The sequence below is a fragment of the Gopherus evgoodei genome, chromosome 3 (assembly GCF_007399415.2).
Source record: "Gopherus evgoodei ecotype Sinaloan lineage chromosome 3, rGopEvg1_v1.p, whole genome shotgun sequence".
NCBI lineage: Eukaryota > Metazoa > Chordata > Testudines > Testudinidae > Gopherus > Gopherus evgoodei.
Window position 1 is genome coordinate 6,091,297 of NC_044324.1, and position 23,475 is coordinate 6,114,771.

Sequence of the window (23,475 nt, forward strand, 5' to 3'; positions counted from 1 at the left end):
AAACATTCCAGTTACACTGTGGGGTCCTGTCAACCAGCTGCCATAACCCCAGCAGAGACCCCTGAGCTCCCTTTGGGAAGCCACAGCCAGTTACTGGGATGCTTTGCTGGCAAACAAGAGCCCCTCCCATGGCATCTTCTGGCAGCACCCCCCCCCCCCCAGCCTGTGCACTGGGATCTGTCCATAAAGCCAAAGTCCTGCCCCCCAAGTCAGCCGAGGGAGCCCTGCCACCCCAGAGGGCATCTAATCCTCACCCACTTGTTTCCAGAGTCAGTCACTGCCCTGCCCACAGGCTCCCAGCGAGGGCAAGGATCCGGGGCAGTTTCCCTCCGTCCCCACACAGACTCGCACCCACAGACCAGATGTAAAGTCATTTATTGAGGCAATGTCTCAAGATGCACTTTTTCAGCCCCATCTCCTTACATGGGCTTGGGAGGAGGTCTCGGGGCAGCGCCCTAGAGGGGAAGACAGGAGAATGTTAGGACACATTCAGCCAGTGGCTCAGTGGTCTGACTCCAGGTAGGGAAAGGCCTGTCAGCTCAGGGGACCGCCAGCCTGGATTGGACCCGAGATCCAGCTGGTCTCTGATTGAGGCCAAACCAAAGGGAGGTGGAAGAACCCAGCCGTGGGCAGACACACAGGTGGTTTAATATCCCTCCAAGACATGTCACATGTGATAACGACCTACCCCGGTCACCCACATGGGCCAAGCCCCTTGGTCCCAGCTCACCCACTCAGCTCCCCTCCCCACACATTCACTAGTGTCCCGAGCACAGGGGGCTTCTCTGAAGAGATTATTCCACAGAAACCACAGGCTTCGGGTGCAGCATGCTCGCTGTGCTCGGCTGCCTCGCTGGGCAGCTCTGATCACTGCCATGTGGAGCAATGGGGTGGACACCAAGTCACTGGCCTGGGAGGTGCCACCATCCCTGGTAGAGAAGAGTTTGCGGGGGGTTGGCAGGAGTCCCTGAGCCACAGAGGGATGGGAATTTGGGGGGGGAGAACAGAGGGATGCAGTGAGAACCAAGCGCATGCCCTTGGCCTGCCCGCTGGAGGGCTTTCTGCACCATACGTACCGCAGGCCTGAACCTGGGCGGAGGGGTACGGTCCTTCCGGGCCTCCCGGGAACGGTTCCTCACCACCTTGCTGTGGATGGCACAGCTCACGCAGTAATGCAGCTTCACATACAGCTTGGGCAGCACGTACGCTGGGGAGAGACGTAAATCAGGAGCCTGAAGCCGCAGCTTCCCCAGTTCCGCTCCAGAGGGATTGGTTAGCGTTGCCCCAGCCCCACGAGAGCCAAGCTGCGGGCTAGGATGCCGGAGAGCCGACCGCGGAGCCAGAGATTACACACAGGAAGCCGTGCTCAGAGCCAGGCTGGAGCACTGCATGAGGGGACATGCAGGAAGGTGGGCTCAGCTCCTCAGTCAAGGTAACGCAGCTACAGTCTGCTCATTTCATGCCCCCCAGGTGCATCCTGGAGCACAAACAGGTCACATTCCCGCAGCTTCCCTGCAGGAATGCTGGACCTCCTGATGGAGCCTGGCCTGGGACTTTCACCGCAACGGGCGCCCGTCAGGGGACCAGAAGCCCCACCTGAAACCCCAGGCACCATTTTGCTGCAGAGTGGCCTAATGGTTAGAGTAAGCAGCCAGGACACCTGGATTCTACACCCAGCTTCACCACCCTCCTTCTTGCAGCTTTTGGCAAAGAGTTCAGCCTTGTCTCCGCCTCCCCCTCAGCATAACGAGGATGAGACCACTTAACCCAGCTAGACAGGCAAAGTGCTCTGGGACCCTCACCAAGGCAGCATCTCATTCATAGGCTACTAGTGCTCGGCCAGCTCAGCACGTAGCATCAGCCGGGAGACATGCCAGCATCTGCTGGGGAGCAGATCACACAAGTTTGGGCGTCTCTTCACTGCCATGTTATGTTTGAGTTAAGAGGTACAATCCCTAGGGTACTCATCCGGCCTCCATCCCTGCAGCGTGCGAGCACCTCACCCCCCTTGACTGTGTTTATCCCTGAACGCCGCTGGGAGGCAGGCGCTGCGACTGTCCCCATTGCACAGATAAGCCAACTGAGGAAGTGGACCCAGGTCTCCAGCTGGGGCCTGAACTCCTGGACTGTCCCGGGTAACACGGGCTGCAGCCAGGGCTGGCCCCGCTCCCCAGCGCCGCGCCACGCCACCCCCCGGGGGCTCACAATCGAAGACGCTGGCTTCGGAGATGTCCCGCACCGCGGCAGCCTCCACGATGTTCCGGATGACGAACTTCTTGATGGCCTTGTCCTTGGGGACGCAGCGGGCGCAGTTGGTGCAGCGGATGGGCTGGACGTGCCCCCGGCCCTTCTTGGCGCGCCCGTTGTTCCGCCTCTTCTTGGTCTGGGGGGGGAAGGGGGTCAGAGGCACTCGGGGGGGTCAGAGCCAGGGCTACGCACAAGCCCCCCTCCGGGAGCGAGCCCCCCCCACGCTGTACCCACACCCCCAGCTCCCGGGGGGGGGTCAGAGCCAGGGCTACGCACAAGCCCCCCCCGGAGCAAGCCCCCCCACGCTGAACCCACCCACCCCCAGCTCCCGGGGGGGGTCAGAGCCAGGGCTACGCACAAGTCCCCCTCCGGGAGCGAGCCCCCCCCACGCTGTACCCACCCCCCCGCTCCCGGGGGGGGTCAGAGCCAGGGCTACACACAAGCCCCCCTCCGGGAGCGAGCCCCCTCCACGCTGTACCCACCCCCCCCAGCTCCCGGGGGGGGGGGTCAGAGCCAGGGCTACGCACAAGCCCCCCCAGGGAGCGAGCCCCCCCAGCTGTACCCACCCCCCCAGCTCCCGGGGGGGTCAGAGCCAAGGCTACGCACAAGCCCCCCCCGGGAGCAAGGCCCCCCCCCCCACACGCTGAACCCGCCCCCCCAGCTCCCGGGGGGGGTCAGAGCCAGGGCTACGCACCAGCCCCCCCCCGCGGAGCTGCGATGGGTCTGGGACCCGCGGCCGAGGGGGGCTGGGAACTCGCCCCCCCCCGCCCCGTGACCCCCCCGCCTCGCGCCGCCGCCGCCGCCGCTCACCATCTTGGAACAGACGAGTCGAAAGAGGATCCGGCCGACGCGCCGAACCCTTATATAGTGCTCCGCCCGTCCCGGAAGTGCCTCCGCCGGGGGAGCGGGAGCCCGGGGAGGCGCCGAGACCCCCCCGTCCGGCCTCACGTCCCTTCCGCCCCCTTCCTCCTGCGGAGCAGGGCCGCCGGATCGCTGCGGCCGCGGAGGAAGCCGGGACCGGCTCTTCGGCGCTCGGGAGGGGACTATTTTTATGCCTTGGCGGAGGGATTACACGTCACGTACAAGAGTAAGAAAACATCCAGGATGCACCGCGGAGGCGGCTAGGCCCGGGCCGCCCGCAGGCACGTGGGGGCGGTGCATGCTGGGACCTGTAGTCCCCTTTGACCAGGCGGGCCCATTGCATGCTGGGACATATAGTCCCCCTGGCGCCGCATGGCCCAGGCTCTGAGCCGCCCGAGGAAGGCGGGGAGTGGGGTGGGTCTGGGGACCCAGGAGTCCTGGCTCCCAGCCCCCCCTGCTCTAACCCACCAGCCCCCACTCCCCACCCAGAGCCAGGGATAGAACCCAGGAGTCCTGGCTCCCAGCCCCCCCCGCTTAGACCCCACTCCCCTCCCAGACCAGGGAGAGAACCCAGGAGTCCTGGCTCCCAGCCCCCCCCGCCGCTTAGACCCCACCCCACTCCCCTCCCCTCCCAGAGCCAGGGATAGAACCCAGGAGTCCTGGCTCCCAGCCCCCTGCTCTAACCCACCAGCCCCCACTCCCCACCCAGAGCCAGGGATAGAACCCAGGAGTCCTGGCTCCCAGCCCCCCCCCCGCTTAGACCCCACTCCCCTCCCAGACCAGGGATAGAACCCTGGAGTCCTGGCTCCCAGCCCCCCCCCACTTAGACCCCACTCCCCTCCCAGAGCCAGGGATAGAACCCAGGAGTCCTGGCTCCCAGCCCCTCCCCGCTTAGACCCCACTCCCCTCCCAGACCAGGGATAGAACCCTGGAGTCCTGGCTCCCAGCCCCCCCCGCTTAGACCCCACTCCCCTCCCAGAGCCAGGGATAGAACCCAGGAGTCCTGGCTCCCAGCCCCCCCCCCGCTTAGACCCCACTCCCCTCCCAGACCAGGGAGAGAACCCAGGAGTCCTGGCTCCCAGCCCCCCCGCTTAGACCCCACTCCCCTCCCAGACCAGGGAGAGAACCCAGGAGTCCTAGCTCCCAATCTCCTCCTTCCACCCCACTCCCACTCTCATCTGCTAGTCCTCTCTCCGTCCCCACAGCCCTGCTGCTGAGGACAGAACCCAGGAGTCCTGGCTCCTAGCGCCCCCCCCCCCCCGCAACTAGGGAGGGAACCCAGGACTCCTGGCTCCCCAGTGTTTTAGCTACTCCCGCACTAGGCTGGGCCTTCAAATACATAAACAAAAAACAAGTTCATGCCTCAATCCTCAAGTTATGATTTTATTGTAGCCACAAAAGCAGGAGGAAAAAGAGACAGCCCCAGGCCCCCACATTCACTGAACTCCACCGCGGTGAAACCTCGGCTACCGTGATGCAGAACAACAGACCCTGGTATGTGCCCCAGTTGCAGACAGTGAAAGCTCCATGCGTTTGCTCTGTGGAACGGCTCCCTGGGAGGAGACTCCGTGACATACAGACGCCCCAACTGAGTGGACCCCCCCTCCCCACAAACCCTCTGTTGCTGTCCTTCCATCGCTGCCTGGCAGAACCGCTCACAGGTTACTCATGGGCTTTGGGTTTCACACTGAAAAACCTCAGTGCAAAGTCTGGCCCCTCATCAGCGGCTCTTGCTCGAAAAGGTCAGAGATCCTAATCTGCCCAGAAAGGCTGCTCTGACCTTTCTAGCTGTGGTAGCGCAAAGGGGGATAAACGTCTCTCACCCCTTCCCTCCCCCTCATCCCAGCAGCTCAAAGCTTCCTCCCGCTGCTATGAGAAAGATCCCAAAGGCCCCAGAGCCTCATCTGAGCGAAGTCCCTTGTGCGCTCACCGGACATCACAGGCTGTCCGCAAAAGCCTGGAAGTTACCCAGAGGGCAACCTTTAAAAAAATAATCCCCCTCCGAGTCGCATTCCCCCTCAGAGTCAAACCAGGCTACTCCAAGCCGTGCTGGAAGGCGGCAGCTTTAATACACTTTCCAGCACCTGTACCAAGCAGCGTGCTGAGACCACAGCCCAGTCCGTCTCACTGCATCCTCGCGTTCCCCCGTCTGCAGCTGGTCTCTCTCGTCTTACACTTCGATTGGCCCAGAGAGCTCCCAGGGACCCGTGCTGTCGTTCTGTTTGTCCAGTGCCTAGCGCAAAGGGGCTCGGTGTGTCACTAGGCCCTCCAGTAATATCAATAACACAGATGACCAAGCACTGTGCCTACAGCGATACCAACGCCGATGGCTAGATAAAAAAATATCTGTGATTAGACTGAGTAGGGAGAGCTCTGGCACGGCCGTTAGCCCCTCTGTGCGACACCGTCACTGTACTGCTGGCTAGTGAATAGGGCACTGGAGCAGAAATCAGAAAACCTGAGCTCTGACGCTCTGCGACTGACCTGCTGTTTGGCCCCACAGGTCGCTTCTGCTGTCTCCATCCGGTCTCTTTCGAGGTCCCGGTGTTTGTACAGGACCTGGAACAATGGCAGCTACAAGCACTCCCATCGGGCAGAATTAACTTCCTAGGTACCAGCATTTTCAGCTGAGGGTCTGAAGAGCCTCAAGGGGCCTGGGAAGTAGCAATGAAGAAACAAGCACCAAGAGGGGAAATAACCTGCCCTGATCACACACGCAGAGCAGGGAGCAGAGCCCATCTACACTGCAACGAAAAACCCACCGCCCCGAGTCTCAAAGATCAGTTGACCGGGTCTCCCAGGGGTCAGGCTCCAGGGCTAAATATAGTGGCATAGACATTCATGCTAGGTCTGGAGCCAGGCCGAGACCCTTCCCTGTTGTGGGGTCTCACAGCCTAAGCCTGAATATTGACACTGCACTATCATAGCCCTGCACCCGGGACCTTTGCCAGCAGTATGGACCTCCCCCGAGAGCCAGGCCAGCGTCTGACCCAGACAGATCTTCCAGAGATGGAGCCGAATTCAGAAGTGGGGAGGAAGTCACTGTCGTTCCATTCACGTCGAGGGGGGTGCCTGAGTTTGGAGTCTAGAACACGGAACTGGAGGTGTTACCAGCATGGGAACCCATCTCGATGGAGCGTGCTCTGGGGAGGTGAGGCCTTTCCACTTACCACCTGCCTCTGGCTCGGCTTCACTGCAGAACAACATTCCCAGGACCTCAGCTGGAATCCCAGGAGACTCCATCAGGGAGAGATGTTCATGTCGCAGATCCTCCCTCCCCTCTGGGGCTCCTGTTCCGATTCTAGCTCCCTGCTTTCAGCGGAGGTCAGAGATGCACCCTGGCCTGGCCTCCGTTCAGAGCCACTCCAGGAACACAGACCTGTTTTGCAGGTGTGGAATGGAGTTGGGAGGGAAGAGGATGGAGTCCACAATAGTCTGGCTCAGCAAACCTCCAGGCTGAAAGGAGTGGCAGGTCCTAGTCCGAACAGCCAGGCCCCGGTGAACTGGTGTCTGTATTACAGATATACCCCATGCCGTTGGGCCCCCTGCTGGCAACCACATGTCCCGATTTTATAGGGACAGTCCTGATTTTTGGGTCTTTTTCTTATATAGGCTCCTATTACCCACCCCACCCACTGCCCCGATTTTTCACACTTGCTCTCTGATCACCCTAGAGAGGCTGAAGATTGATGGGGCCGTGGTGACCAAATTTCCCTCTGCGCCTAGAGATGGCCCTGCATGGCTGGGTCGGTGCGAGGGGTGGATTGACCTGGGAATGTCTGCATGGGGGAGGGAGAGCAGGGGTAACTTTAGGTGAGGGATGGTACCTGAGACTGTAACCTGAGTCAGGAAGGGGGGTGGGGCAACACCTTGCCCGGGAAGCTGGACAAGGAGAGGGAGAGAGCCTGCCAGAGGGGTTTCTGGTTTCAGTTTGGGGCTGGCTGGGAAGACGCAGGGAACCCCAAGTCTGGCGTCTAAGCTCCTTGCCCCCCAGAGGGACCTGGCTGAGGGGTCCTGGTTGTACCTACAAGCCCTGCTTGGGACTAGGGTCCTGTCTTCTAATAAACCCTTCATTTTACTGGCTGGCTGAGAGTGACGGGGAATCGCAGGAAGTGGGGGTTGGGCTAAGCGGTAAAGAAATGAGCGTTCTCATTTACTCTCCAGTTCCTTTAAGCTGCCCTGACAGTGTCTAAGGGCCTTAAAATGGGCAGAAATGCCCCCCCCCACAGACCCCAAGAAATGCTCCTGCCCTAAAGGACCCTCCAGCTTCTGCAGAGATGGCATCAAGGCTCTGGAGCGGCCCCTCCATGGTTGGAGAATGCAGTTACAGCTATTCTCTGACACCCAGCGACCACAAGGATCAGTGGGAAGTAGAACACTAGTTAGAGCAGCCCCAAGGCTACTCTAACTTACACTGTGTGCCAGTTAAGACTCTGCAAGACCCTACAATACCAGGAGCTTGTAGGCGAGTTCTAGGGCTCTCTCCCACAAACCTCCTTTCTCTTCAGGAACGAAATAACAGAATCAGCCGCTGTGAATCAGACTGTACCTGTTCTCGGGACTTACGTCTAGGGCCATCAATCTGGCATCTTTCCCCAGCATGTTGCATTTCTCAGGTTCAGCTGTTTCAATTCCTTCCTCCCCCAAAGAGGGTCCTCACCCCTTCCCCTTTTAATCGTAGCTGTAACAGACGCAGCCCACATCTTTCCTTGGCAGCCTCAAATCAACAACAACATAGAAATAGGGCTGTGAGCAAGGTTACTCGAGTGCCGTTCAAGGCAGACACACCAATTGTTTGCCATGACGGCTCCCCATCTGTGAGCTATTACGGTGCAGCACTTAGGCCGGCAAGCAGCAAGGCTGGGGTAACAATAACCCAGGCACAATAAGGGAGAAGCGACAAAGGATTCTTTGCTTTTCAACCTGGCAACCATTCTGTTCAGCTGTGCGTATGCGCACGCACTCTCTGCTCTGCTCTCCCTGGGAAGGGTCTGAACCTTGGGTTTGTCATGCAGGGGAACTGACCAACAGAACCGGAGCAGAATAATGATTCCCAAATAGTTCCGCCTACTAGTCAGTTTCCCAGCGGACAAGTCCTTAGCTGAGCTGGCTGGAACATTGTCCATGGAATAGCTTCTCATGGCAATACACTGCTTTGAAGCTGAAACGTTTCCAGAGCTGGAGCATTTTGATGGGAAGGCTTCTGAGATCCGGAGTGGACTTGTCAGTCGCTTCCAAAGAGAGACCCCTGAATCAGAAACCTAAACGTCTTGATCCAAAGAAGGGTATTTCGAGACAATTCCATGGGGGGGAGGGGGGAGGCTTTTGAAAGGTTTTGGTTTTGCTCAGACACAAAATGAAAAAAATTCCAATCCTTGAAAGTTCTCGCAAACTGGAATCATCATTCTCCAGCCAGCTTTAGTCTTGTAACTAAGACTCTGCAAAGCTGGCTTCAGTTTCCAGCTCTGCCAGACTTAGGCAAGCCAGAGTCATGATCCCTATGTTACAGACAGGGGAAACCACTTCCCTCTGTCCCAGAGGGTCCGGAGGATAGATTGCGCCGTGTTTGTGAGGTGTTCCTGAGGATGGGGACATCTTTGGGCAAATCATGCTCCAGAAGCCATGACGTTTGAGCAGGAAGAGGCCTGGGGCATTAAATTACTCATGTTTATTTATAACAGACTTTCAGCCAGTACAGTACAAAACTTACAGTAGTATATCTCCATTACACAAATATTTACTTACAATATATTACAAATACAAAAAGCTTTTGCGGTAAGAGAGAGTTTTGTTGTTGAAAAGCGAGTCTAACCTCACAAAAAAGGGAAAAAAACCCAGACAACAGCAAATCCATTAACAACATACAAATGAAAACTCGATAGAAAGGAAGGAGGCGGCGGCGGAGCTGGAAGAGGGTTGGGGTATTGCACATCATATTTTTTGTTCTTCATACATCTGATTAAAAATAGATATATATTTACACAAGTAAAGCGACCTGGAGTTTTACAAAATTCCTACCTTTGTTTTAGACTCTTTTTACAGGTAAAAGAAAAAAGCTGCAGAAAAAAGGTGTTTATAAATTTCAGCACTTCCCTTTCCCCCTGTTTAAACCCCCCCCCCTTGAATATTATGTTGGTTTTACCTTTTGAAAAGGGGAACAGGAGGCGGGGGGGGGGGGGTTGTGGGGCTCTTCATACTTATTCACAGTCTACTGGGGATAACAGTCAGGTCAAGCTTAGCTGAATTTCGTACCAAATCAACAATGTCAGTGCAGCGGTTGTGGTCAGAAAGTGACTATAAAACTGACGCTTTCCTGTAGCTCCTCGGCTGTCAGGGAAGCTGAGCGGATCTGATCTGGGCAAAGGAGTTTTTACTCCCGGGAGCCCCGCAGGAGCCAGCTGAGCACCTGAAGGGTGATTATGTCCTGCCAGGGGCATTAGCGGTCAGCAGTGCTGCTCCACCTGTGGACTTTAGAGGCTGGAGGTAGAGCTAAGCTAGCTGGGTTTCCACACTCAGTGGGAGATGGTTGGTGGCACAGAGGTTGCCTTTGCAAGTCAAAAGGTGGATTTTTCGAAGTGAATCAGAGAGCACACGCAGCAGCTATAATGTCACTTCTACAAGTCTGCTCTTCAGACCACAACCCTGCTGTAAAAATCCCCCAAACGGCAGCCAACCGGGGCACCGGCGTCCCAGGACGGAATTTACCAAGTGACAGTAAGAAAAGGAGACCCACGTCTCGCTCTCAGCTTTGTTTCCAGCTCTGCTCAGAGAAGATGTTTGTTTCCTTCTCGTTCTGCCCGCTCAGTGGCAGACAGGCGGCAGGAAAAGTGCATCGTTTCTGCGCGAGAACCGACAGCTTGGGGCTCTGTTGGAGAAGACATCTCAAAAATGACACTCAATCAAGCCATTTTGCCTTTTATTGCTACCTTGCTATCCATCACACCCAGAAAGCCTTGAAGGCCAGGCCAGTCCTGCCTGGTTTTCGTATTCACGACGTACCTAGGTGGAGATTTCTGCAGTCAGATCATAAGGGAAGAGAAATGATTTCTGAGCATGTTTATGAAAAGGGATTAACTCCCGAGCCTGGACCAGTGCTGAAAGTGACTTTGAAAAGGTCAGATCTCTCAGATCACTAGGCCTAGGACCGAATGCTCTGAAGTAACAGAATCGTGTCATTCTGATTAACATCTTGCTTCTCACTTGAGTTCCAAGACCCACTAGAGTTTAAAACCCTCATCTGCAGCTCAGGAATCCCACCTTTTGAGAGGTATAGTCTGAGGTCAACATGTTCAAATGAGGATGACATCAGACTCCTAAATCTACACGTCAGCCCCCGAATAAGTAGCTCTATGTTCAAAGGTGCTGGCACCTACAGATCTCCTGGCCTTCGGAAGCAGCTGTGGGTGCTCTCCAATTCCAAAAAAATAAAAAATAAAAAAAGTAATCAGACCACTTATTTCAGAAGCTTAAGGATTGGGGTTTTCAAACACGTTTGAAGAAATGAAGTGCCCAACGCCCAGAGAAAGTCAATGAGAGTCGGGTGCCTTTTGAAAAATCCCAGTCCAAAGGTGGAGGTCAGTGCTCAATTTTAGGGCAAATTTTAGTCTCAATCTAACTTTGGTCCCTCTCCAAAATGACTGATAAAACCAGACTTTACTTGGCACTTCAGCTGGAAGATGGTAATCAGAATGCCAGGATTTTGTGGTCTGGTTTCTTGTCTGCTGGGGGTCAAACCATTTTGGTGAGAACGGTACAAACTGCTTTCTGAGCCAGTCAAACATTTCACAACCACTGGCTCTGGAGGAGAGACCAGACAGGAATAAGAGAGTTTGCCCCACAATGCTTAGATTTATAAACTGGAAAGGGGGGTGGTGAATGTCTGCTCGGGAACTTTCCTAACCTCTTCACATGATCATCGCAGCAGACTGCCTGGCCCTTCTGTCCAAGCCGGTTTGTCCCGCCAACGGGCTTCGGAAAAAAAACGGCTCAGCGGTTTCGTTTCACATCTGGATACACAAACACCGTCAACAGAAAAGCAAAAAGAAAATAAAGAGCAACGAGTGTTGCCGCTTGTGAGGTGGTTCTGTTTGTTTTAGTAGAAAAAGAACAAGGCTTTGGTTTAAACCTCAAGGGAGCAGTTTGTTGGGCTGCTGTTGAGTGATTATTTTTATGCATCATGGGCCTTGGTATAAAGCAGGGACCCCTCCCCTCACGCCCCCCCCATTATGGCCACTGGAACAGTCAGGCTCTGGGGTCCCCCCCCACCCTGCGACTCATCTGTTTCCTAAGCGTTCCTAAGACAGAGCAGTGAGGTTAACTGACACTGGGGCTACTGACCAATTAACGGGGGAAGGGGACAGCACCCCCCCTTTTGCACCCAGTGGCCTGGTGTAACTCTCACGCCCCTTCCAAGTGCAAGTACCCTCAGGATCCCAGCTGCAGGCGATGGGCAGGGCTTTTTTTGCTATAAAAATAAAATAATGGTGGAGGCTGCCTGCTTCTCTGCCTCCTCTCTGGAGCAGGTGAAAGCCCGCCCATTGGCTACCAACCCCCCGTCAGTGCAGCCCTCCCGCACTTTGTCCACAGACTGAATGGACTGTTTTAAAATCCCTCTCCCGGGGATCACGGCTAGTTCTAGGATTCTGGGGACCTCTCCCTTCATTATTTTTGGGGGGGTTCCATTGACATGATTTCCTGCTTCCAGGAAGCAGCAGCAGAACCCACAGCCCCACAGATTCTGCTAGCTTTGCAAGTCCCAGAAGCCAGCAGTCACCCTTCCCCATTTCTTGGATGTTTCCATACAGTAACAAAGCAAGATCCCGGTCAATTCCCTCACCCAGGGGGCTTGAGCACCTGCCAGGAGTTAGCAGTCTGCTGGGGCAGACTCAACTCTCAATGGAAGCCACTTCTCTGATGCAGCAAATCCCTCCCACGCCCCTAGACTCATACATTTAACACATCACTCTAAAGACACAACCTGCTTACGCACAAGTGCTAGAGACACAACTTCCACATCTCTCTGCTGTGCCACGCAGCACCACAACTACCTGTGGGGCAAAGCGACCCCAACCAACCCAACAACAAGCTTTCGCATTGAAAGTGCAGCTCTTTAGGGCTTATGCAACTGACCCAATTCCTCTGTGCAAACAACAGCCAGACATGTGCTCCCTGGGAAGCTACGGAATCAGACGGCAAACTGCCCAGTGGCGACCCCTGGGCAAAGCTGCCGAAGAGGAAGAAACTCTTCAACCAGGCAGCACGGAATGAAGGGATGGGATTAGCGTTCCTAGGGGCTGGCCTGTTTAATGACCGTACTTCCTTCCCTGGATACCGTCCCCAGCGACCGTTCACTAGGTGACACTACCAAGGTCCTTGTGGGATCAAGGCCAGGTCTCCAGGGCTCAGCAGGCAGAGGGGTCACCGCTATCCTTGCTAAAGGAAGCGAAGTGCTTTGGGGGAGCAGGAGTCAGTGACAGGTGCCTAATCCAGGACCGAGGCCTAGGCCAGCTTCTTACTCACACTTACAAGAGCTGACCCCAGATGCTGACAAGATGGAAGCTAATTCAGCCAGTGTTCTCCTCAGCTCAACACGCTAGCGGATCCCAGATGCCTGCTGTCCTCCCGGCTAAAGTACTTTAATGTCTTCACGGGCACAGCTGGATCCCACCCAGACCCGCCAAGCCTTTACCCTCCTACCTCTGAACCGAGACGCAGTTTGTACTTAAAAGCCATGAGCGTTGGAGCCCTGGCAAAGGGCCTGCACAGCTCCACCTTCCTTCAACAGGTGGCACTGCGACAGCTTCATCCTCCCCGGCTGCTCTGTGCCTCTCTGCCTGCTACAGGAGACTTCATCACAAAGCTGTCAACCAGCCGCCTCCGGACAGAGGACTCCTGGGGGCACTGGTCTGCGCTCCAGGCAGTTTCATGCCACAGAGACACCTCCCATTAAAGCTTGGGGCGCATTCACCCTACGGACACCCCCTGTGGCTAGCTCGTGGCTTCCTGGCCAGGGGAGTTCTCTTCTCTTTAGCACCTAATCTGAGATTACGGCAGCTTGACAGGTGGCTCAGGACCGAAACCAAAACAAGTCAGAAGGAAGGGGCGGGGGTGAGAGGCTTAAACCGTAAGACGTGCGTTCACGCGTGTGCATGTTACGTCAACATGTGCTTGAGGTTTACGTGCTCCTCTCGGCACAGAGAGAAGTAGATCAAGTCTCTGACAAAAATTCAAAGAGCTTTAGGGAGAGAGTTCTAAAGAAATAGAAAGCTTAATAAATAACCAAGGGAGGACCAGGAGGGAAAAGCACAAAGAATTAAAAAATCCGTTAACAATATTTAAATAACTCCGGTTATAAAAAGGCAAATCGTTAAGAGCTCCCCTCGTGATTTTTTTTTAATTATTGATTTTTTTTTTTAAATATTTTGTAGCCAAAGTCAGTGCAAAGGAGTATAAAAGAAAAAATGGTCCATGCCCACCGGGGGGCGGAGCTAGAGCCAGGGGGAGGAGTCACAGGGCAGTCAGGGCGAAGGGGGAGAACTGAGTTTGCCTACACTTTGTGCTCGCCCCGCACTATGTGGGAGGAGAATTCGTACCGATCCTGGCTGTGGTAGCCACAGATGTTGCACTCGAAAGGGTCTCTGAAGCCGTGGCAGCCCATGTGGATGGTGAACATCACGTGGTCCAGGAAGAGGATCCGGCAGTGCTCGCACTTGAAGGCTTTCACCTGCTCCCCCTCCTCGTTCAGCACACGCAGGACGTCTTTGGCTGAGCTGGGCGTTGCTCGGGCAGCAGGGGTGCCTTCCTGCAGCTTGGGGTCCTCTTTGGCGTAGGCTGGGCTCTGCCGGCTGCTGGTGCAGTTCCCCGCTGGCAGCTGCGAGGTCCTCTCTTCGTGGTTGCTGTCAGTGTCTGTGGAATCCTGGCAGCCGTTGCTGGGCGACACGCCCTGGTCGCGCCCCCGGTACACAATCTGCGCCCCCTCAGGAATGTCCTCATGGCCTTCGGTGGCTTCTCGGCTCCCCGGGATTTCCAGCCGGCCCGGGACGGGCTGGATCTGGGTGTAGACGGAGCTGATCACAGGTGTGATCTCCGAGATGCAGTTTGCGGAGGGGAGGTGGAGGGGGCGCAGGTGCTCGGACCCCACAAACGACAGAGAGCTGCCATACCTGGGGTCGATGGGCTGGTGGGCGGCCACTAGCTCCACGTCCTTCTCGAAACTGGAGTTCACCTCGAAGGAGAGGTCGGAGAGGTTGAATCGCATCTGCTTCTCCCCTGGGGGCAAGCAGCAAGGGGTCAGAACCCGGGGCAAGCCCCACATGCTCCACAGAGGGTCTTCGTCTGCACGGCTCAGCCCGTGATCCTTTCACAGGCCTGGGCCTCGGCACCATCCAACAGTGGCGCTGCTACCCCAGGATGGGGCCGGGGGAGCCGTGCGTGCAGGGGAGGGTGGCTCAGCAGGGGGTGCTCTCCCCTCTATCAGTAGGACCAGGGCCCTGCTGTGCGTGCACACTGACCCCAGTGTCTCAGCATGGTCCGGTGCTGCTGAGGGCGACTTCCCAGCGAAGGTCCCTGGTCAGCCCTCGAAATTATACCCCCTCCTCCGCAACGCCACCAGCAGGTCTGAATGGAGGCGAGGTTCTACGCTGCCCCCTTCTGAACACCGCTGTGGTCCCAGTGCAGAACCCCAGAGGTGACAGCATTTCGGGGAGGTGAAAGATCTCTGTCTGTACTGGGCTTTGGGGGCACTGGGTAAGATCAATGGCGTTAGTATGTACAGGGCTGTAGCTCATTCAGGGGGGCCCCACAGAGACGGTCAGTTCCTACACGTAGGGCCAAGGAACTGCTGCCAACTCCTCCCTCACCTCTCCCTCTCCCTCTGCTCTTCCCAGGAAGCAAGGGGGAGCCCCTTACCCACAAATTTCTGAGGTGTGGAGCGTTTCCGTTTGGTGAGGCTGTTCGCCAGCCGGTCGATGAACGTCGGCCGATCGGACGAGGGGTGAAGCAGAGAATCTGGCACCATCTCCAGGTCTCGCATCTCATCACCTGCCAAGATAAGGGAAACCCACTTAGCCAATCCCCGCTGCAGGAGGGCGAAGAGGACCGGGGAGATCGCTTCCACTCCCCGAGCTGGAGGCACACGGTCACACTTCTCCTTTTATCCACTGGGGGAAGGTCCGTTGTCCCTGGCTCAGCCTGGGAGCCAAAAGTTTACCCACGTCTTCCACGGATCAGTCCTCCAATGGCACCACACGCTCCTTTGCCTGAGCAGCCCTCCCCGCTTGGCCTTGGCTGTGCGGCACCGTAACCGCGCTCGGTCGGTGCTTTAAGTATCCCCTGCAGCCACAGTGCTAGAGAAGGGCTTTGTGGCAGGAGAGGCGTCTCCACCCCCGCCGGCAACCTGCTGCTCTCCCCGCTGCTGGCGAGGGTGCTTTTGCCATTGCTCCTCAGGGCTGCGATCAGCCAGTTAAAGCGTTACTGACAGTCGCCCTCCCCGACACACCAGGGACTGGCATGACTCGTGGTTCTACAACTCCCCCCTTGCCCTGCAGGGAGGCCCACTCTCAAGCAGAGCTTTCTGGGCAAAGAGCCAGAGACCTTACTACTGCCAGCCGAGTCTCCGTGGACGGTGCTCCAACAGCAGGGCAGCAAACCCTCGGAGGCTGCAGGCTGCATGAGGTGCTTCTCAACTTGCCTTCCCCTGCTGGCCTCTCCAGAGTGTCAGGTCCCAATGTGGCATCTGACTCACACTTGGTCTTGGGTCTAATTTGGATTGTAAAGGTACCACCTATGTCTCAGACAGCCTAGAAACACTAATGATGGTGCGGAAAATTGGAACTACAAAGAGGCTGAAAGAATCTCAGACCAACTGGCCTTTTAGCTCACATCCAGTGTAGTGAGATCTGCCCTCTCTCCAGGGGATTATCCTGCCCTGGCTGGGGAGGGCCATGGAGCAGGTCCTGGAGCTCTGCAAAAAGAAAGCTTCCCTGTAAGCCGGCTGCTCTGCTTTGGCAGCGTGTCAGTCAGGTTAGGCTTTGCTAGCAGGGTGGGTCTTTACGATCGTTAGGGCTGATTTTTCCTTTGAACCAAGGTGCAGATGGTGGAACGAGCCAGCTCTTACGAGCTGAGCACAAGTTTCAGTTCTACAGAGCTGACGGAGAGGCACAGAAAGCGTGCGAGATAGACGCCCACAATGCCAGGCCAGTCCTGCTGGGCAGGTTGGCGTGCTGGGGACTGGCGTGCAAAGGAACACATGCAGAGATTCCATTTTGGCCCAAGGTGATCTCCTGAGCATGGAGGTACTATTTTGGGAGCTGGAGGTGCTTTACACACTGCTGGAGGTTGTTAGATTTCAGAGCACAGTTAGTTTGGTGTTGATCAGGTTGGACGTTATCCATTTGTTCGCAAGACCCCTGCTTTGTAAGGTTCAATCCTTTGCTTACTAAGCATAAGCTGTAACAGAGCCTAGGAACAGCCATACGGGGTGAGAGGAATGGTCTGTCGAGCCCAGTGTCCTGTCCTCCAACAGTGGGCAATGCTTCAGAGGGAAGGAACAGAGCAGGGGAATCACTGAGGGATCCAGCCCATCGCAAAGGGAGGCTAGAGTATGGTTCTGCACAGTAAAGTTTTGTTTGTTAATGGAAAATGCTCTAAGGCGTTTTCTCCTAACAGAATTATTTATAAAAAGGAACAGGGTTATGCTGCAAGTGATCAGCTTTCCAAACAACAGGCTCTGGGTAAGGGGACATTCAGAACGAGGGAAGACTTTGTGCACAGTTAGCACCTTCTATCCCAGGGTCTCCAGAACATTTTGGTTTAAAACAAACTTCTGTTAATTACACCCTCCCACTTCCAAGAGCCGTTATCCCATTTCATCAGCGGGGAAGAAGAACTGGGAAGTGACATGTCCCAATGTTACATAATCTAGAGTCAGTGGTGGAGCTGGGAACAGACTCCCAGAGTCCACACTCCCCATTTTCTACTCTAACCGCTAGCCCACATGACCTTCCAGAGCCAGGAAGAGAAGCCTGAAGCCCTGACTCTCCCCCCCGGCTCTAAGCACCAGATGTCCCAGCAGGTGCCTGGGAGTAGCTATTCACTTGGGGAACGTACTGACCTTGCTGGCTGGCCAGCGACTGCTGCTCAGCGTTCAGACTCTGCAGATAGTTGTGGCAGCGCTCCTTGTGCTCCTCCAGCGTGCTCTGCTGCTTGTAGCTCCGGCCGCAGTAGCTGCATTTGTAGGGCTTGCCGACTGTGGGGGAGGAGACTGGAAAAAATGAAAACACAGATCCTGGCCATCAAAACAGATATTACACTGAAACCCAGATATCACCCGGGAGCCGTCACAGCTCAGTCCAGGCCAGCCACATGCGTGCAGCAACTTAGAGGGGTTAAGGGTGTAACACAGCTGGGATCGAAGCAGACACAGAGTAGGCGGATTTGCCAAGGAGCCGATATTGATGTGCAGTGTCATTGCCTAATCAAAGCGCCTCCTGGCGTTTGAGGCCACAGCACGTGTGAGCTGGGCACCAAATCGGTCAGGCACTTCTTGCACATCCCGCATGGACCCTTCACATAGTCCTTCTCCTCCTTGACAATTTAGTCCCATAACAACTTTTATAAAACACCTTTACTAATCTGTACAATGCACCAGTTAGTAGCTCACGTATGTGACATGTTTAAAAATGACTGTTTTGAGCCAAGAGCTGATGAGATGTTTCGTCTGGAATAAATGCACACGCCAGCATGCCTGGCCTAGCGTAGGAGCCAGGCAAGCCTGAGCCCTTCTTTACAGGCCAGGGAACAGCGGGCCAACACAGGTAAGATCGCTAAAGACTGCAGCGATCTATGATGAGTTGGGAACTCGAACCCAGGCCACTCAGCTAGCTCTAATGATTGGGCCAACGGCCTTTCCAGAGCCAGGATCGGAATCCAGGAGTTCTGCCCCCCAGGCTCCTGATCTAACCAGGCTCCTTCACCTCATCCCAAACACTAGGTCACTGAATACGCTGCAGTGGCTCTCACCCCCCTTGCTGAAGGTTTCTCTCCTCCCCAGCAGTCTTCGCACAGCAACAAGGTGTTGCCGCTTCTGGATTCTGAAAGGGGAGGGGAAGGTCTGAGCTTGTGGACTGCTGATTCGGGACCCCAGCCTCCTCTGACCCGTCCTCTCTCTCACAGTTGCCCAGCCGCACTGTCCTGCCCCTCTGGTGTAAGTGTGGCGGGTCTGCAGAATGGGCTCGCAGAAGCCAGGGCAATATTTAAAAGTGCTGCTGCAGCCCTGCTGGAAATCCCCAGTGCTTTGTGACACCTCTCAGCACACCCGCGCTGTGCTCGCTGCAGCTCAGCACACAACGGCCGGCCAGTTTAGACTGGTGACTGCTCGCTGCCGAGAGCCTGTGGGCTCTGAAAGCACTGTGCTTAGGGATGGGTCCGGAGCAGCACTCTCACCTCTGCTAGTTTTCCCATTGATGGCTGCTGGTTATCTCAGCTTCGACAGACACAGCAGAGCCATGAAATGCTTTGGGCCATGCTAGCCGGGCATGTGGCAGGTTGCACTGATGAATTAGTATGAAACTTTTAGCTGAGCACCTCCAGAGGCAGATGGGTTTGCAGATATAATCGTTACACCCGGCAGGGGCAGACACCAGCCCTAGAGACCCCATCTGTTCCAGTCAGTGCTGAGGACAGGGAAGCACTTTTGCATTGGTTTAATACAATCTGCTGCATTAGGATGAATCCTGGTGCCAAGGAGCACCGTTTTGCTAGGCATTGTACAGAGCAGGCGACGGTCCTTGCCCTGACCAACTGCATCGACACGGACAGGACAAAGGGGGACATAAACCAAGCAGAACAATCCATGTGATGGTGGAAAACGACATGCGAGCTCCAGTTGGGGAAGGGGCATTCGGCAGACAGGCATACGCTCAATAGAACGGAACAGATCATGGGAGAAGGGCAGATGGGCCAGATGTGGAGTCTGTGGATGCAAATCCTGCAGGTGAATGTAATACGTCTTCTGCGACTCATTCACACTTAGCAGCGATGCTCAAAATCTTTCACCCCATCCGCGTGGGGCACGGGCCCCTAGTTGCTCATTCCTCTCAGCCGAGAGATTGTAAGTGTTCGATGTCAGAGTAATCTGGAAGCTGCCCAGATCCTGCACTGCTGGTGGAGTGTCGACAGAGGCTATTTATTATGTCCCTCCAATGGGGGATTTTGGCCACCTACTGCCCTGGAGGGAGCAGTTCTGCCCTGGCAAAGAGCGGGACTCGCCAGGCTGACAGGTCTTTTCCTACAAAGACGTTCTAGGGAGTGTGGAGCTTCCCTGAACCCCTTCCAAGGCCTTTTACACGAGTTCTAGGTAAGCGGGAACCATCACAATGCTCGACACGCCTGACAAGCCCTGTGCTCTGAAGCAGAGAGGCCAAGCGCACCACCACAGCAGCCTGCAGTACTTTGGCCCAGACTCCACTAAGCATGCTAGCAACAAGCTGCCTCCCCCAAATCATAGCCAAAAACCCGAAAGTCCTGAGGTTCTGCAGCAAGTCAGAAGTGCTAGGGACACAACTCGGGAGTCCTGACTCCCCGGTCTCCTGCTCTAACCACTTTAACCTTTGCCAAATGCTCTGCAGGAAAGGGACGCCTGTTCCCGAGACGAGGGGGAGCAGACTGCACAGCTAAGGAACTGGAAGACGCCATTACCGCCGACAGCGAGATGCACCATGGGGAAGAGTGTGGTGTGATGGGTACAGTGAGAGACTGCAAGTCAGGACTCCTGGGTTCCCTTTCAGATTGGAGCTAGAGCAGTATTCTGCTTTGCAGTCTACTTCTCTGAAATTGTCAAGTGTGCGTAGGGGTGAGGGGGGATTCCTATGTTTTTAGCCAATCACCAGAGTAATATCCGATACCGGCTCCATCTGCAAGACTCAAAGGCTTTGCCAGCGTTCTACGAACCATTCAGAGGAAGTGCCTGCGTGGAACGAAACCGTCGCTCATCAGATACGGTGGCACCTGCGTCACGAATGCACTACCTTGGGGTCTGAGGCTTCGGTGGAGTTTTTCCCCTCACTGAAACCGCCATGCTCAGACCTGCCCGAACCAGACTTATTGAGTCATGTTACAGAAAACGGTTATTTGCTTTGCGACGTGTGGTTTAACCTTTAACTACTCTGATTTTTCAAGAAAAAAATGTTTGCCCCTCATCCACTCACGTAGCTGGAACTTTACCACTTCACGTTTTGCACTCTCATAAAAATCACTTCCTATGTATAAAGCTCCTTTCCCTGGAGGACCTCAAGGGTTCTTCGCATAGAATCAGCTCTCAGGGATGGAAGGGACCTCAGGAGGGATCTAGTCCAACCCCTGCTCAAAGCAAGATCAACCCCAACTAAATCATCCCAGGCAGGGCTTTGTCAAGCCTGACCTTAAAAACCTCTAAGGAAGGAGATTCCAGCACCTCCCTAGGGAACCCATTCCAGTGCTTCACCACCCTCCTAGTGAAACAGTGTTTCCTAATATCCAACCTAAACCTCCCCCACTGCAACTTGAGACCATTACTCCTTGTTCTGTCATCTGCCACCACTGAGAACAGTCTAGATCCATCCTCTTTGGAACCCCCCTTCAGGTAGTTGAAAGCAGCTATCGAATCCTCCCTCACAATTCTCTTCTGAAGACTAAACAATCCCAGTTCCCTCAGCCTTTCCTCATAACTCGTGTGCTCCAGCCCCTTAATCATTTTTGTTGCCCTCCACTGGACTCTTTCCAATTTGTCCACATCCTTCTTGTAGTGTGGGGCCCAAAACTGGACACAGTACTCCAGATGAGGCCTCACCAATGTCGAATAGAGGGGAACAATCATGTCCCTTGATCTGCTGGCAATGCCCCTACTTATACTTATTCACACACCTTAGGTAAGCCTCCAGCTTCTGGCACCAGGGCCAGTATCGTTACCCCCACTTCACAGAAGGTGGAAACCGAGGCCCAGAGCTACAAAGTGAGGTCAGAGAGCCAGTGGCAGACCTGGTGACAGCCAGTCCTCTGCTCTCGCTCCTACACCACACCCAGGCTCAAGAAACCAGAGTTGTGCTACCAGTTCTCTAACAGGGGAAGGGATCTTAAGAGAATTACTACATCCTAGGCTTGCTCATTTCAATCTGAGTGGGAACACACGAGATAGTTTTCTTGGGGGTCAGTGCAGGGACTAACTAACTGACTTGAAAGTGTAGCAGCCATAGTGGCGCTGACAGGCCAGAATAAACAAACCTGTATAATCCTAGCTCCTGTAACCACATCCTAGGTTGAATTCTAGCCAGAGACCTGGGTTCATCTCAGGCCCTTTCCCACTCCTTATGAAATGCTCCACACGGCAGCCGGGTCCCCAGGATGTGGGTTACTAGTTAAATCTCTCTCACCTTTAGTTCCACGTCAATTCCAAGCTGCCCGGATGGGCAAGAACGAAAATCTAGACAGAACCGAAAAGCTGACCCCCTTGCAGGAGTTTATTGCTGTGGAAGCCAACTACATTCTAACTGCCTTTGTGATGCAGACAAGCGACACGTTCATTCCACTCAGGCACTTCCTCTGAATGGTTCGGAGAACTCTGGCAAAGCGTTTCAGATTCTAGTAAATGGGGCCAGAATCAGAGTATGATTCTATTAGTTGGCTAAAAACACAGGACCCCAACCTCCGCCCACCCACACACATCCACTTCACAATCTCAGAGTAGAAGACTGCAAAGCAGTCTACAATGTAATGTAATTGTAACTAAAATTATAAACTGTGTAGATGACACCACACTGGGAGGGTTGCGTGCATTTTGGAGGACAGGTTTAAAATTCAAAATGGCCTTGACAGATCAGAGAATTGGTCTCAATTCAACAAGATGCAACTCAATAAAGTGCAAAGTACTTCACTTTGGAAGGAAAAATCAAATGCACAAACTACAAATGGGGAAATAACTAGCTAGGCAGTCGGACCACTGAGAAGGATCCGGGGGCTCTAGTGGATCACAAAGTGAATATGAGTCAACAAGGCAACGGACTTGCAAAAGAGGCTAATGTGGTTCTGGGGTGTTTCAACAGGAGTAAATGTCCCGCTCTGCTCAGTGCTGGTGAGGTCCCAGCTGGAGAACTGCGGCCAGTTCTGGGCACTGCACTTTAGGAAAGATGTTGAGAAACTGGAAAGAGTCGAGAGGACGACAACAAAAACCTCTTCTGAAAACCTGCCCTGAGGAAAGGTTACAAACAAACCCTGGGCAGGTTTAGTCTGGAGAAAAGACGACTGAAAGGGGACCTGAGAAGAGTCTTCCATACATGAAGGGCTGTTACAAAGAGGATGGTGAGAGACTGTTCTGCATGTTCACTGAAGGTAGGACAAGTAATGGGCTTAATCTGCAGCAAGGGAGACATCAGGAAAACCTTTCTAATGCTAAGGGGAGTTAAACTCTGGAATAGGTTTCCATTACAGGAAGCTTTTAAAAGCAGGTTGGACAAACACCTGGCGGGGCTTGGCTAGGTTTACCTGGTCCTGCCACAGCGCAGAGGCTGAACTTGCTGACCACTCCTGGTCCCTGCCAGCCCTGCATTTCTTCCAGTGCAGAAGGTACGAGTCACACTCAGGACACTGCAGGAAATGTCTGGCTTTGGATTTTAAGAGAGGGAAATTATGTGAAACTGTCAGGCTCCTGGGAAGATGTCAAATACAGCCTGGGCACCACAACATTTGGGCACCTGGTAATTCAATACCCAGACTGCAAGGAACAGCCTCTGTCCCAGCAAAGCCACAGTGAGTAAGTTTGCACAGGCCACTGGCAGCTACAAGTAGGAACTGATCAAGGCAACTTCACAACATGGGCCTGGCTTGGAGTCCAGGGACCAAATTCAGCTTTGGGGTAAAGACTGGGGCATCTTCACTGAAGCCCACGAGGATTACACCATTGCTGTGGTTATACAGGGAGAGGATGGACGGGTTTGGACTGGCCCCGTCCCAGACAAAATGGGGCAACTGAGTCCAAGATCTTCGTCGACACTGCATGTCGGGAGCAGATGGCCACTTGCTGATGCCCTACACAACGAGAAAGCAAGTGTCAGCTCCACACTTGGCTTCCTCCATGATCTCCCCAGCTTCGGAGCTGGATCAACCCTCAGTCCAGGCTACTGGAGCTAACAAGTCAGTGTTAATTTCAACCTGAAAACACCTACTTACAAATTGCTTCGGAGGAGCTGATTGCAGCTATAAACCCCTTCCTCCCTCCTCAACTAAACAGCATTATTTTCATACAGCAACCAACACTCTGTTTAACCCAGCCCCAAGGGAGATGGGCTAATGTAGTCTGCAACCACAGACAGGCGGCTTTGTGTTAGAAATATGAATTAT

The 23,475-nt window shown here is 54.7% G+C and overlaps 2 protein-coding genes across 25 annotated transcripts in view; both read right to left on the minus strand.

Annotated features, from left to right (window-relative positions):
• Positions 1-358: 358 nt before the first annotated feature.
• On the minus strand, positions 359-3,157 carry RPS26 (ribosomal protein S26). The gene is made up of 4 exons (XM_030554841.1): positions 3,058-3,157; positions 2,206-2,383; positions 1,077-1,207; positions 359-455 (listed from the first exon to the last, which is right to left on the minus strand). The coding sequence occupies exons 1-4, from the start codon at positions 3,058-3,060 to the stop codon at positions 420-422; spliced, it is 348 nt and encodes a 115-aa protein (XP_030410701.1). The 5' UTR covers positions 3,061-3,157; the 3' UTR covers positions 359-419.
• Positions 3,158-8,759: 5,602 nt separating this feature from the next.
• Positions 8,760-23,475, minus strand: part of IKZF4 (IKAROS family zinc finger 4) — a 49,880-nt gene continuing 35,164 nt past the window's right edge. For 22 of the 24 annotated variants that reach the window (XM_030554768.1, XM_030554764.1, XM_030554758.1 and 19 more), the window contains 3 exons: positions 17,219-17,368; positions 15,016-15,147; positions 8,760-14,376 (listed from right to left, as the gene is read on the minus strand). In XM_030554768.1, coding sequence (XP_030410628.1) covers positions 13,655-14,376; positions 15,016-15,147; positions 17,219-17,368 — 1,004 coding nt within the window. In that variant the 3' untranslated portion in view covers positions 8,760-13,654. The remainder of the gene's footprint in view (positions 14,377-15,015; positions 15,148-17,218; positions 17,369-23,475) is intronic. The other 2 variants (XM_030554759.1, XM_030554770.1) reach the window with 1 other exon arrangement.